This window comes from Mus musculus, chromosome 2 (genome assembly GCF_000001635.26).
Source record: "Mus musculus strain C57BL/6J chromosome 2, GRCm38.p6 C57BL/6J".
NCBI lineage: Eukaryota > Metazoa > Chordata > Mammalia > Rodentia > Muridae > Mus > Mus musculus.
Window position 1 is genome coordinate 166,147,255 of NC_000068.7, and position 14,181 is coordinate 166,161,435.

The following is a 14,181-nucleotide window of genomic DNA, read 5'->3' on the forward strand; positions in this document are numbered from 1 at the left end:
ACAGCATCTTTAGGGCAGATGCCTCCAGTTCTCCAAATCCGCACTGCTGTAAACTGTTACTCACAGGGAGTCTCTCCTTGCCCGAGGGGCCACCCTGGGACTGTGTGAGGACATCCGAGGCACCATATGACTCACTGCAGTGCTGAGGGGAGGCCCATTTTGATTTTGGGGGTCAGAATCTCATGTAGCCCAGACTAGCTTCAAACTCCCTCTGTATGATTTCCTGCCTTAGCCTCCGGATCACAAGTGTGCACCAGGAGACCAGAGTTCCAGGATGATTTCCTAACTAACTTCTGCCAGACCTTGCTGCAGAGGAGAAAGCTGCTGACAGCTTCAAGAGCCAAGAAAAGGACTGCTACCCATGAAGAAGATCACCGTGGAATTGTTTTTACCCTACACCCAGACAAACTAAGGGAAGAGCAAGAGTCATTTCACTTGGGAAATTTGGCCATTTGTTCAGTATTTTATAAAATTGCCATTGTCTTATGGGTACACGGCATATGTGTGCATGTTTGTGAGCTCAGAGACCAGAGGCTGACAGCAGCTGTTGTCTTCGACCTTGGTTTTGTTTTGTTTTGAGCTCAACAATTCAGCTAGACTATCTGGCCAGCAAGCTTTCGGGGTCCTCCTGATTCTGCCTCCATTGTGCTGGGATTGTGGGTGCCACAGCCACACTTTGGGTCTTTCTTTACATAGGTGTTGGGGAATTCCAGTTAAGGTCCTGGTGGCTTCTTGGCATGTGGCTTATCCACCCAGTATAGTCTCCTCAGCTGCTAGAAAATGTTTATGGTCATGTTGGCCAAATATCCACCTGCACTGCCTGCAGAGTTGTGCCCCTTGGCACAATGAGGGCACCTTTGCCAGTCCCTCCCAGGTGCCCCGCCCAGGTGCCCCACCCAGGTGCTGGGCTGCAGTGTGCTTACTGTGTTTAATTATAAGCCACTCTGCCTTAGTTTTCCCTTTCATTCCTAATCGGGGTATTTCACTGATGACGGTGCAGATAAGTTATCTGTGAGTCCCTTCCAGGTAAACCTCCCCTCAAAGCACTTGCTAAAACCCGAAGGTGTTTGATCTGTTGGTTTGGAAAGCATTGCGCTAAGACTATCAGCAAAACCCGCTTATCCTTCCCTCCTTCCTGGCATTTGGTTTAGAATCCAGTACAACACCCAGCCAGGGGCCAAGGAGGCACAGAGCAAAGCCTGCGGCAGGGCGAGCTTCAGAAGGATTTTGTTCTTTGGAAAATAAGAGCGAGAAAAAAAGTTCTGACCTATATCCTACTTTGAAGGGGCGGGGGGTTGATGATTGGCTCTGTGGCAGCTACAACAAGAGACAACAAGAAGGTCAAAGACACAGTAAGAAGGACAGAGGGACAGTGGATAGCAGAAAACTGAAAACATCATTCTAAGATGTTTTCAAAAGACAAGACTTGGGCTCTCCAGTACTTGGAATGTTTTGTTGTGTTGGGAAATAGAAACTTCAATTGCCCAGATCGCTAAGCCAAGAATTCCATTTTACTATAAGTAAAGAAAGCATGGTGATTAGACTCTGAGCTATCGTAACGACCTTGGTCGGCTTCCCTGTTCTCTGAGACATCCAACTTAGCAGCTGGCCTTAGAAGTCTCCAGACAGCATGCCGAGTCTCTAGAGCCGGCAGTTAGGCAGGGCTCACCAAGCACAGATTCCCTCCCTGGGCTATTTGCACAGATCCCCACCTCTCTGGCTACCGAGGTGGGTCAGACTCCTGCTAGAGTTCCAGCCATGGGCCCACAAGAAGAGCTGTCAGCAACGTACTTCTTAGACACATCTGGCGCCCACCTGGCCAAACACATCTTATGTCCCTGCTTGAGGTCCCCCAGCTTATGGCCTCAGCTTCCCCTACCCCGAGGCCCCACAGGCGTGCTTAGCTTAAGGATTCGAGTCTGGGCTGGAATGGAGGGCTGTCTCCAGTGGGGCCCAGTGTGTAAAGCAGGGGGCCATGTCTTTCACAACAGACAGCTAGCTATGAGTCTGGTGCCCCTGCCACGGGGTCTATGTGTGTTTTGCAATCCTATTGAGACTGGAGATGTAAAACACTGGTCTGTGAGAATCTAGCAAAGTGCTAGACTCAGCTGCAGAGGAGGCTTAGAAGGCTGCTCTACTCAGGAGGCATTGTGCCACCTGTCAGGGTGGAGATGCCCCCCCCCCCCCCGCAACCCCCACCCTGTTTCCTCTGCCACAGTGGGGATTTCTGTCTGCCAATCACCCAGGAGTTGAGGAGTCAGTCATGGAAAGCTCAGCCAGCGCATTCTAGTGCTCCCAGGAACAGAGAGGAGAGTGAGTGGGGTGTCCAAAAATATTCACCGAATAGGTATGTAACAGGCCCTGGGGACAGGGGACCACACCAGCCAACACAATATGAGCTCTCTCTTGTAAGCGTGTCTAGCCACATGGCTTAAAATAACTGGGAAGCACAACAGCTCCCAAGTTCAGGCCTTCAGCCTCAGCAGGCTACAGACTCGCACATCCAGGACACACGAGGCATCCGGGGGCCTCGAGAACCACCAGACTCAGTCCTCCCTTAGCCTTCCCCCCTGCTCCCTCCTCACAGTGCTTAGGAACCACCCTATCCCAGGCCACCGGCCAGTGCATTCAGCACTCTGTTCCCTCTTTGGGTGGGGCCCTCCCTCGAAGGGAAAGATGGTGAGAGGCACAGACAGTCTCCACCCATGGGTGCCATGTTTGTGACACTCAAAATTGTCTTCACCAACACTGCATGTCCCCTAGCCAGCAAGAGCACCCTTGTTTGAGAATCAATGGCTTTTTCCTATTCTGAACCCTGGACCCGCTCAAGTCCTGTTGGCTCCACACCCCAAATTTCTATCCAACCCAAACCATCATTATGATTTTGTCCCCTGACTGTTCTGACTCCCATGGTCCCGATGGCCCCGGGCATTGTCTCCCCACTTAGCATTGAGCCTATTGATCGTGTGAGCCGAGGTTTTCTGAAACAGATGGGCTCGCTCCTTCCTGTCTGACAGCCTCCTCGGATTGTCCATGTCATTTAAAATCTAAAGTCTGAATGTCACACTTCTGTCTTTGTCTCCACCACTCACTCATGGCTCCCTACTCCCACTGGACTTCTGGTTCCTGAACAACCCGTGTTCTCTACCCCAGGGCCTTTGCACAGGATGCTCTCTCACCACCTCAAGTGTTCTTTCCTTGTCTTTTCCCTGAGGCCAGCCTCTTTCTTACACTTCAGGCCATGGCTCAGAGATCTCTTCTTCAGGGAGGCCTCTCTGGACCACCTCCCTGAAGATGCCTCACCGTGCTTTGCACTGGTGAAGGTGTCTTGTATTTTATTACTGTTTTTTTTTTTTTTTTTGAAGCCTGTTATAAACTGCCTTGACTATGGCCCCCATTCACCGCTTGCTCTTGGGGGCCTTGTGTCTCTGGTGGCCCAGGCTCTCTCTTGCTGGGCTAGGCCCTCAGGCAGCACCTGGCTCTTGTCAGGTATTTACTAGTGACAAGAGGTAATCTGATCTGTGCTGTACTGGGACCCATGGAGTACTGGGATCCTTATGGTACTGGGACCCATGGGGAACTTGACCCCTTGTGGTATTGGCCCGATGTGGGATCGTGTAATAATAGGACCTTCACAATACCAAGAAGGTTGTCATGTTCAAGGCGAGGGTGCATTTTGGTACCTCTGTCCCCCTGTTCTCATCTAGGGTACCATTCCCTACCGCCCTCTAGTAGACAGGGCCCTCTTTCCAAGCCTTTTGCTGACGTGAACATATATATGCAGGGTGCCTGCTCTCTCTGTGGGACTTTACATTTTTTAAACAAACACTTCATGATGATTTTCATGGTGGAGAGCCAGGTAAACTCAGCCCCCAGAAAGGCCTGGATCAAAGCCAGGCTGCAGCTTTATCCACTGAAGCAGCTAAGATAGCCTCTGGTTCCCAAAGACCCCATGGGAAGGGGAGGGTGGTAATGTCCCTGGAGTTCTCACCTCAGCCAGGGTGCTGACAGGCCCTTCTGACGATTGGCTGCCCATACACGTGGCTCCTTGCTCCCCAAATGACCATGCTTATTTGTCACACTTGTGGGACCAAGGGGTCCTCTCTTCTCATTCAGACCATAGTCAGAGGGCGTGTGTAACTGGTCAGTGGTCTCATGGGAGGGCATCTGGGGGCTTAGGGACTGTCACTGCAAAGAGGCTTGCTTCTGTTCTTGGGCTGTGACCACAGGGGTGAGAGAGCAGCCACCCTGTGGTCCAGGTTTACCTGGGGCAGATGCTAAGCACTTGGTACTTACTGATGATCTCGCTCTGGCCCACAGACTCGGGAAGGAGTGGGGACTTACCCCCAGCACTTGTTGGATGAGAACACAGAGGCACAGAACGGTTGAGTCACACGCCCCCATGTCATCACTGGGCAGGTGGCCAGATGGACCGGCTGTCTTAAAACACCCAGCCTGGGGCTGCCAGAGACTGCAGCTTTAGTTCTGAGGAAGGCACAGAGTGAGGTAGAGGGCAGAGCGGAGATGGAAGAATGGCGTCTGTGGCAAATGCTGAGTCTCTGAGCCAGTGGTGCACGATGCCAAGGCTGTCTTAGGATTTGGGGCCCTGTGCAAGGCGTCGGGCATTTTTCCTTTGCCTCCCAGTGATTTCAGAGCGTCTCTTTCAATGGCTTGCAAGAAAGGGTCCTGATTGCAGCCCTTCTAAGAAAACACCCCTAGCCCACATTCCATCTACAACTACACTCAGCAGCTGCCAGCAGATGTGGGTGATACAGTTCTGGCTTCCCGCCCATGAGCTGCAGGGTCTGTAACCCCAGCGCCCAACTGCAGCCAGCCACTGCCTCTTCCCCTCTAGGCTCCAAGTGAGGTCTAGTTCCCTAGCAACCACCCCAATTAGGCAATCACGCCATTTATCAGGATGCCAATTAATTATAATGATCTTAATGATCTCCCAATTAGATAGCGCCTTGAAGCCGGCTGGAGCATGGGCATCTGCCGGGGTCCCCACCAGGCCAGCCCCCAGGGCTGGCCATAGCCAGATTGTCCTGGCCTGCTATGGTCATTATGGAGAGGCTCGCTTTCTTGTCCACTGACACACAGAGCCCAGTCTGAAACCAAGTCCCTGGTACACGCTCTGAGGCCAGTCCACCAGCAGCCACAAGAGGGTCTCACTCCTACAATGTCCTATGTCATTCCCTGTGCTTTTTAAGAGCTAAAAAAATCCTTATTTTTTGCATGGTTTTCATTGGCCACATTTGAAAGAACCTTCACATATACACCAGGAGAGGAGATGAAACCCTGGGAAAGAGAAGGGGGAAAAAGAGCCAAAACCAAAACCAAAACCAACCAACCAAACAAACAAACAAAAAAACCCAAAACTAAAACCAAACCCTCCCCAAAACAAAAACAAACAAACAAACAAACAAACAAAAACCCCAAAAGCCAGAGAAAACAGCAATAACAACACACAATACAAACCAGGGCACCGCCCCACAGTTACCCACGACAGCAGCGGTTCTTGGGGAAGGGAAAGGATTCAGACAGGCTACTAACTTAACTAGCTTTACTATTTTACTAGTCATGTTTCTTGTCCCCTGCATTTAGAAAACAAGCACCTGGTGAAAGGGCAACCCCGTGGTTCAGAGTGGACCTGGAGCGTGAGGAATGTATCACAGATTTTGTGTGGACACGTGACTATTATGTCTAAGGGCCGGGCTCAAACACTTCCTGCCTCTTATCTTTGAGGTGAAGGGGAACCTTCTTTGAACTGGTCAGAAAGGCAGGAAGGGCCTCAGGTCTTCAGAGAGGGCATAGTCTAAGAAAAGATAATGGCTGTGTGACAATCCTCCACATACCCAGGGGCCAAAAGCCGTCAAACCCAGCACCAAACCCAGACTACAGAGAGGCGCTGGATTCCCAAGTGAAAGGGCATTTGGAACATCAAGAGTGAAACTGTCTGTGGGATGGGGTCCTTGAATGAAGGCCATGTGGGACAGGGGGTCCCACGCAGGCACACAGACTGTACAAGGGTGCCTGGAGTTTCTCCCTCGGGGCCAGTCTTGAGTCAGCAAACTTTAAGCCTGAAAACCTAACATGCTATTAAGGTTTCAGAAAGTGTTGTAAATTCAAATAAAAAACCCTCAAGAGGGTTACACAAAGTCCAAAGCCACACTACCCTCAGCCCAGGGCAGGGACAGCGGGTTCATCATGCCATTGGCCAAGCTAACACTATCCTCAATAAACTGCTGATTTCAACACTGAACCACATAGAAACAGGTTGTTTTGATTTCCCTGGGGACCAGCCAGGCTGGGTGGAGAATCTTGGGGGGAGGGGTGTTTAGGGAACTCCCACCCCTTTTAATCAATGGTTGTATCTCAGTTGATCCCCTCTGGGCAAGGAGCTGGACCGGGTCACATGAACTGCAAGGTGAACAAAATCCAGGGTGTCCCCAGGGAAAGCCAACATCACCTGCTCTCTGTCACCTCCAGAGTAGCTGGGGGTGCACCGTGGGAAAGAGGCAAGGACAGATGGAAAGGGGGAAGAGGGCGGGCATCCCCACAGACAGAGCAAATATCCAGATTCAAACGAAAGCTGAATGTAATTACTTGGTTAATTAAATATTGACTTTTAACTCAAAAAGTGATTAAAACAAGCTGCAGGAGAGCCAGTCCTGGAGGGGTGGGGCCAATCAGAACTTTCAGGAAGTGGGGAGGGGGAAGGGGGAAGGCGGGGGTCACCACAGCCATGCTCTGTGCAGAGCGTCCTTCTGTGTAGGGAGACAAGGCTCTCAGGGTCCCCTCCAGGCAGAGATCACTAAGCAGACCCATGGCCCCGCGGGTGGCTCCTTCCATCTGCCCACTTGGAGCCTCCTTTCGCCACCAGCCGCCCTCGCAGGGACTAACACTACCATCCGCGCTTCCCTGGGTGACACTCCGTGCCTGGTACACTCAGAGCGCCACAAATGCTTGTCGAATGAATGAATGAATGAACTACTACTCTCTAAACGAAGTCGCAGTCCCCGCTGCAGCGTCCCCTCCGGGCTTCTGGAGCCCGCGGCGGACGCAGGTCTGCAGGGCGATGGGTTCTGACCTGGCGCGGGAGAAGTTTTACGATTTCATTTGTCCTCCGTTCTGCGAGTTCCTAGTCCCTGCTTGCTCGGGTCCTGCCCGGACAAGCCACACGTGGTCTGGCTTCTAGCTGGCCCTCTGGATCTAAACCTCAAGGGGTCAACCGGGCCATGCTCCTGCAGCCCGCGGGTCCACGCGCCCTTCCCCGGGAACCACCGGGGCGCGGGAAGTCCTCCCCTAGCCGCCCAGCCTTGCAGACGGGGTCAAATCGGTCAGCCCCACTGAGGCCGGCCGGTACCTAAACCTCCGGGTAACACCCTCCCTGAGCCGGGCAGCGGGGACCGGCTGGGCTCACCTGAACCGTGCTCGCCCTGGAATCTGTGATCCGGGCCCGGCCCCGCGCCCCACTCACCGCGCGGCCCCCGCGGCCTCACCGCGTCTCTGCCGCAGCCGGGCCGGGCCGCGGGGCGTAGGGGACTCTGCCTTGCCGCTGCTCCAGCCGCCTCCGCGGCATCCCGGCTTCTGCTTCGCCCCGCCCGCCCCGGCCTCCGCGCGCGCCAGGACCCAGGACCCAGCCGCCTCCCGCCCCGCCGGGGACCCGGCGATTCAGCCATCGCTCCTCACCTCCGCCGCCGCGGCCGCCCCGCGCCCCGGCCCGAAGTCCCGGCGGCTCCCGGCCTGCTGCCTGCCGAGCCGGTGGCCGGCCGCGCTCCCGCCGCCGAGCGCGCACCCTCGCGGGCCCGGGGCGCACTCACCCGCACCCGCTCCCGCTCGCCCTGGGCGCGGAGTTGAGGCTGATGTGCGCTGAGCAGGGAGCTGCCGGCGAGCCGGGACCGCGCGTGCGTGTGTGCGCGCGTGTGTGCCACTCGGACCGGGGGCGCATCTCTTAGTCCACCAGACACCGGCGCGAAGTCGCGAGGGCCATGGATCAGGCCCCCGGGCTGGCGCGCAGAGAATCCAGCCTCTTTCCGCTTTTTCGTCCTCCTCCCTCCCAGCAGCGAGGAGCCAAGTGTTCCCTGAGGCGTGCGACAGCCCCGGCCCGGCGCTGCCCCTCGTAATGACACGTTAATAAATGTTTTCTTTTATCCGCTTTCACAGGGGCTCGCCCTGGTTTGCAAACACCCGGCAGCCTTAGCTGAAAGCCCCGCGCTCGCCTCTAAACACACACGCACACACTTGCCATTGGAGACGCCGGCTCGGGCCGATCCCCAAGCTAGATCGCGGGAGGAACTGCCCACGCGCCTGGGACCTTCCCACGCGTCTCCGAAGCTCTCTGAGAAATTAAGTTGAGCTCAAGCGAAAGCAGAAGCGTTGCCCAGACATGGGCCGGGAATGGGAAAGAAAGGGGAGGCCGGTTCCCTTGGTAAAGGGAGAACTCTGACTCCAGGTGGTGCTGTCTGCGCGGTTTCTGCCGTCCCCGAAGCCACCAGAGGCTTGAGGGGGCCCTGGCTGCCAAGGGTGGGTGAAGAGCCTCACAGAGCCCACCAGTAGCTTCAGAAAGTACAGCTGATGTGCTAGGGGGTTATCGACCCTGCGGTGGAACGGGGCGGGCCTCGGATGGAAACGTAACCCCTGAAAGTCTTCCAAGATGTTCATCCATTTATAGATACTGAAATCAAGACAGAGCCGTTAAGTTATTGGCCCAAGGTCAGATAGTTGGATCAGGATCTGAACCCAAGAAGCTGAGCTCCGGAGTTGTATCTGACCCCCCAGGCTGCGCTTATTTTCAAGATCCTCCTTCCCCTGGTGGGATTTTTCTAGTTTTCTGATGGATAGCGTTTGTCAAATTCACGTAGTAAAAATAACAGGGCACCGATGGAGATGCACTAAAATCACGTCCTCGCTGTTTATCTAAAATTCAAGCGGGTTGTCTGGACTGCGTGGGGGGCTCTCGACTCCGCCCATACAGTCGTTGTACTAACCCTGAACTTGCTTTCCTAAGCCGGGGGCAAGCCCCACCTTTGGCTAGTGTAGAGTCCTGGCTGGATACAGGATGTTAGGCGTGAGTATTCGCTTTCATGAACCCCCCCCCCCACCCTCCACCCCACCCCCAGGCATTCCAGTCTCAGTGCTGCATGAGAAGGGGCTGGGCCCCTGCAGCGCTGTTCATTGGATGCTTGGGGCAGAGGGCTCCCATCCTTGAGATTCTGAGAACTTCATTAGAAAGCACAAACACACAAACAAACATCAAATGTACAGTGCTGGTGCACGCCTGCAATCCCAGCTCTTGGGAGGCAAAGGCAGGAAAATAAAAAATTCAAGGTCACCCTTATCTACACACAGGGTGATTAAGACCAGTTGGAGGTCCAGGAGACCCTATTAAAACAAAACAAAACAAAACAAAACAAAACAAAAGGAAAAAAATCTCAGAAAATAAACCAATAAAACAGATAGAAAAGCAGGTGTAATCAGTTTCAACATCCCAGACATTTAATTGAATAATTAAATTGATTAATTTATATATCCTTATAGGGTCAACTCAGACAGTATTCTCGTGGCCCACATCTGTGATGCCTGCACTGGGAAGGCTGAGGCAGGAGGATCACCCAAAGTCAAACTTTCTATATAGTGATACTGTCTCAGAAGCACACGAAGCAACAACAATGTATACACTTGATCTTTTTGTATCCTTCTCTTTTTCTGCAACAGGTAACTTTACATGCTATACCCATCCTGGCTTGGGGTTCTCCTCCCAGGAAGAACAGCAGGTTCTGTGGCCAAATGGAGAGCTTTGCACCTGGTCATCACATGAAGTGTACATTCATAGTTTTTGGAGAACATGTATGCTCAGAGATGACAGAGGCTTGTACACAGCCCACAGGCTGCACCTGGCTTTGAACCACATGCCTTATTTCAGCAGTGACTTTCTAGCAGGTCTGCAGTGTCCTATTGCGGTCTGGGCAGGAAGGATGCAGAATGGAATCTGTGCCCTGTTTGCTCTGAGGTTCTAGAGAATGCTCTAGAAGTTGGGGATTTACATCAGAAAACACTAGGACCACACCCTTGCACTTCAGACTTGACTCTCTGTAGATGGGTGTGCCCAACAGAAATTCCAGGAAAGAGGGCAGTTCTCAGTCTCCCAGTTGGGACTGAGCGCTGGAGGAGGGTGGTATCATGTGATTTCTCTTATGTTTCTTTGTTGTAATGGAAATGGAAAGTGGTGGCAATGCCAGCACCTGACCACTTTTCTTCTTTACAGAGGAGGAGACAGAGCTTAGGGACAAGTGTGTGTGTGTGTGTACCTGGGTGTGTGATTCAGGGAATCATTAATCAGTTAAGACAATTGACTTCCCCCTAACTCCTAGTGCACACCTAACCCTGCTGGTCTGGGCCTCAGCCTGTTGCCTGGGCTCTTTCCAGGAAGATGAAAACGGCTGGCCCCACTCAAGAACTTCTGTGTCGATCTAAAGATGTGAGGGACTTCAGGGTCAGAGTCCCCCAGCCTGGGGAGTCACTGTCTCTTCTACAGTTCATCTCTGGCCTGGGTGGGCTACACAGGGTCCCCAGGACCTGAGTTTCCAGCCCCTGCCTTCTAGACACTTGGTCCAGGCCAGCCTTTCTTCTATGACCCCTGTGCTCCTGATTAATATCCGTCTCTGCAAATAGCAGAGCTGGGTATACAACCATGGAGCCGTCTGAACTCCAGACTCTCAAGCTAACACCCCCATTGTTGGTTTAACCTTGAGAACCTTTGTCCTGACACCCCTATGCCTTGCTTTTTCTCTGTGGCAGTGCCTTGGTGGCTCACTCCGCAGGACATCGTGGGTGCTACTTACCCTATGGGGTCCTTTGCATTGTTATGCCCTTGGTTCTCTGGCAATGGCGGGAACTCCTGTGGGTCTTTCTGCATCCTGGCCCACAGGTTGAAATGAGTCAGACGGTCTCAGCTTTTTTGGCTGCATCTGGGCGAAGTCGATGGTATTTTATGAGGGTTATAAAAGACAACCTTTTAACATGTCTCAAACAAATTGGCGTGTAAAGAAGAAACAGTAACCGTAGGGACACGGCTGCAGGCTGGGGGCTCTGGCTGAGGCCCCACGTTCTGGGGGCACAGGTGGCTTTAATAAGGCATGCATGCTTGGCTGTGACTTGCTTCTCCAGGGTGGAGCTCAAACTTCCTGGCTCCTGAGTGGAGATAGATAGGCTTTTAAAATACCAATAAGGTGTAATAATGTCCTCTGTATCAGAGGCATTGATGAAGAGGAGGAAGATGGGGAGAATTGCATCTTGAGGGGATATATATATTAGAGATTTGGGGTTTTGTTTTTTTTTTTTCAACTTAAAAAAAAACCAAATTCCAGTTCTTGCACAACAATATGAATTTGTGGTTAATTCTGCTGAAGTCTCGCAGTTAGAACCCAAGCTGTCTTGTCAGGAGAAATACCCTGGTATTAGCAAGAAGCTGTTTATATATCTTCAGATATTGTGATAATGAGAGCGACTCCATAGGCCTCCATTAAAACAGAGCACTAATTGTATTTCATGTGGCCTCTCCGGGCCAGCACACGGTCACAGACAGGCTTTACTTCAGCAAAATGCGGCTATCTTTGCATCACCACGGCCGTTTCCCCCCTTTAATTACATGTAATTGTGTAGTCTAATTTATTCTAACGCCTGACGCTTAAAAGTGCACATTTAGGAATCAAGGTCTAGTTTGAGAGGGAGGAGAATTATAAACCACTGTAATTGCCACGGGCAATCTCAAAGAGTGATGGTGTTTACTGTGAATTCTTACCAGGGAAAGAGTGGGATAGTCTCCAGTTAAGACACTCTTCAAAGACCACGAGGACATGGTGACAATCAGACTTGTTGTCTGATGTTAGACCATTGGTCTCTCTTGGAGAAATGGGTCAGAAAGTTTATGTGAATCTGTATCAGTTGTGTGGCCCAGGTTTGTGTGGGTACATGGACATGTGAGGACAGATGGAGTTGACAATGAAAATAGGCACGAGGCCCCGGGCAAAGCAGAAGTCTCTCTCTGGACAAGGTAGAACAAAAAGACTCTTCTTTTCAAGTTGGATTGTTTTTGTTTGTTTGGTTTTTGTTTTGCTTCGGTTTTGGTTGTTTGTTTTTAAATTATCTGCACATATTTCTGTGTGTCTGTGTATGGGTATGTGAACATGCATGCAACGCCTTCAGTAGCCAAAAGAGGGCGTCAGAGCCTCCTGAACGTGGCACCAGGTCTCCTGGAGCTAGAGTTATACGCAGTTATAAGCAACCTGCCATGGGTGCTAGGAACCCAACTTTGGTCCTCTGCAAAGCAGTGTGTGCTCTTAACCTCTGAACCATCATCTTTCCAGCCCTGGGATCTTTGTTTTCTTGAGGGGAAAAGTACAATTCATTTGTTCGTAAGTGTAATTTGATCTAGGGCTTTCTCTGGGACAGTATATCTAGTTTTATGGTCGGATTCTAGAGAAATCACTTCTGAGCTTTGATTATAGTTTATAGATTGTGATTATGATGGCGGGCCATGGCTCGACGCTGCTCTAGGGTTGAGAGAGTCTAGCAGCCTGCACTCAGCTCAGCCACTGACTGGCAGGTGGTTCATTTGCTGACTCTGCCAGCCCCACCCACTCAGTTTTCCCATTTAAGAATGAAGATGGGCTGGGCAGTGGTGGCGCACACCTATAATCCCAGCACTTGGGAGGCAGAGGCAGGCAGATTTCTGAGTTCGAGGCCAGCCTGGTCTACAGAGTGAGTTCCAGGACAGCCAGGACTGCACAGAGAAACCCTGTCTCAAAAAACAAAAAACAACAACAACAAAAAAGAATGAAGATGGGTTAGGGAGGTAGCTTGGTTGGGAGAGCACTGCCCTTGCAAGCAGGAGGACCTGAGTTCAACCCCTAGGGTTTATGTAAAAAGCCAGGGATGACTGCATACCTGTAACTCCAGGGCTGGGGGGAGGTAGTGATCAAGGGGGACACCTGACGTTACTCTCTTACCTCTGTCTTCTCTAGTAAATGGCCACTTTATTTTTTGAGACAGCATCTCTCACTGAACCCAGTACTCACTGGTTTTGCAAGATTGTCCTGAGATCTGAACTCAGGCACACACACCTTGGGACACGTACTTTACCAACTGACCTGGCTCCCCGAGATTCTCTTTTTACAATGATGTGAACACATAGCAACACTGGAAGGACCACACAGTGGACGAAGCTGACCCCTTCCCCTGGCGCCACAGTTGATTAGGTTTATCACGTGGGCTTGTACATGTTGCTAGGCCCCTTGGCAGGAGGCTGTAGACATGGTGCCACCCTCGTCCCTCAGGACTGGAGTGGGCACCCCTGAGGGGCACACTGCTTTCCCAGAAGGCCTTCCCAGCATTATGGCATCTAAGAAAATCTCTGTAATCGCTCCCAGCTTGCTTCCATTAACAGAGCCACAGAAGTAGGGTTTTTCCTCTCCCTCTCCCTCTCCCTCTCCCTCTCCCTCTCCCTCTCCCTCTCCCTCTCCCTCTCCCTCTCCCTCTCCCTCCCTCAAGCTCCTTTCTTGTTGTTCAGGGCCTTCCCACTTGCCCCGCAGCCTCTCTAGAAGTTCCAATCTGTCATCCCAGGATTCAGCTCAGATGTCACCTTCCCAAGTCTCCTCCCTGTATGTTTTATCAATAGACACTTCCTGGCCATAGTATGCCAACATCTGACACCCCCCCTCCCGTTGGTCTAGAACTCTCTACATAGACCAGGCTGGCCTTGAACTCACAGAAATCCACCAGCCTCTGCTTCATGAATGCTAGGAGTAATGGCTCATGCCAACACACCTGACTAAGATTCCGTTTTTATTCATGGCCAGGGGCTGTGCTCCCCATCCCATGCACCAGTGCTCCCCATCCCATGCACCAGTGCTCCCCATCCCATGCGCCAGTGCTCCCCATCCCATGCGCCAGTGCTCCCCATTCTATGCGCCAGTGCTCCCCATCCCATGCGCCAGTGCTCCCCATCCCATGCGCCAGTGCTCCCCATTCTATGCGCCAGTGCTCCCCATCCCATGCGCCAGTGCTCCCCATCCCATGCGCCAGTGCTCCCCATTCTATGCGCCAGTGCTCCCCATCCCATGCGCCATCTGACACCAGCTGTCGAAGGCAGAGACTGTGTCCACTGCCATGACAGTTTAG

At 52.3% G+C, this 14,181-nt stretch overlaps 1 protein-coding gene across 7 annotated transcripts in view; it reads right to left on the minus strand.

The window, feature by feature from the left end:
* Sulf2 (sulfatase 2) overlaps positions 1 to 8,429 on the minus strand; it is an 81,785-nt gene extending 73,356 nt beyond the window's left edge. For 2 of the 7 annotated variants that reach the window (NM_001252578.1, NM_001355619.1), the window contains exon 1: positions 7,693 to 8,031. Coding sequence is in view for 1 of the 7 variants with exons in the window: in NM_001252579.1 (NP_001239508.1) it covers positions 8,245 to 8,251 (7 nt within the window). In the remaining 6 variants the exon portion in view is untranslated. Of the gene's footprint in view, positions 1 to 7,423; positions 7,588 to 7,692; positions 8,115 to 8,244 lie in introns of those variants that run through there. The other 5 variants (NM_028072.5, NM_001252579.1, XM_006500209.4 and 2 more) reach the window with 5 other exon arrangements.
* Positions 8,430 to 14,181: the final 5,752 nt, after the last annotated feature.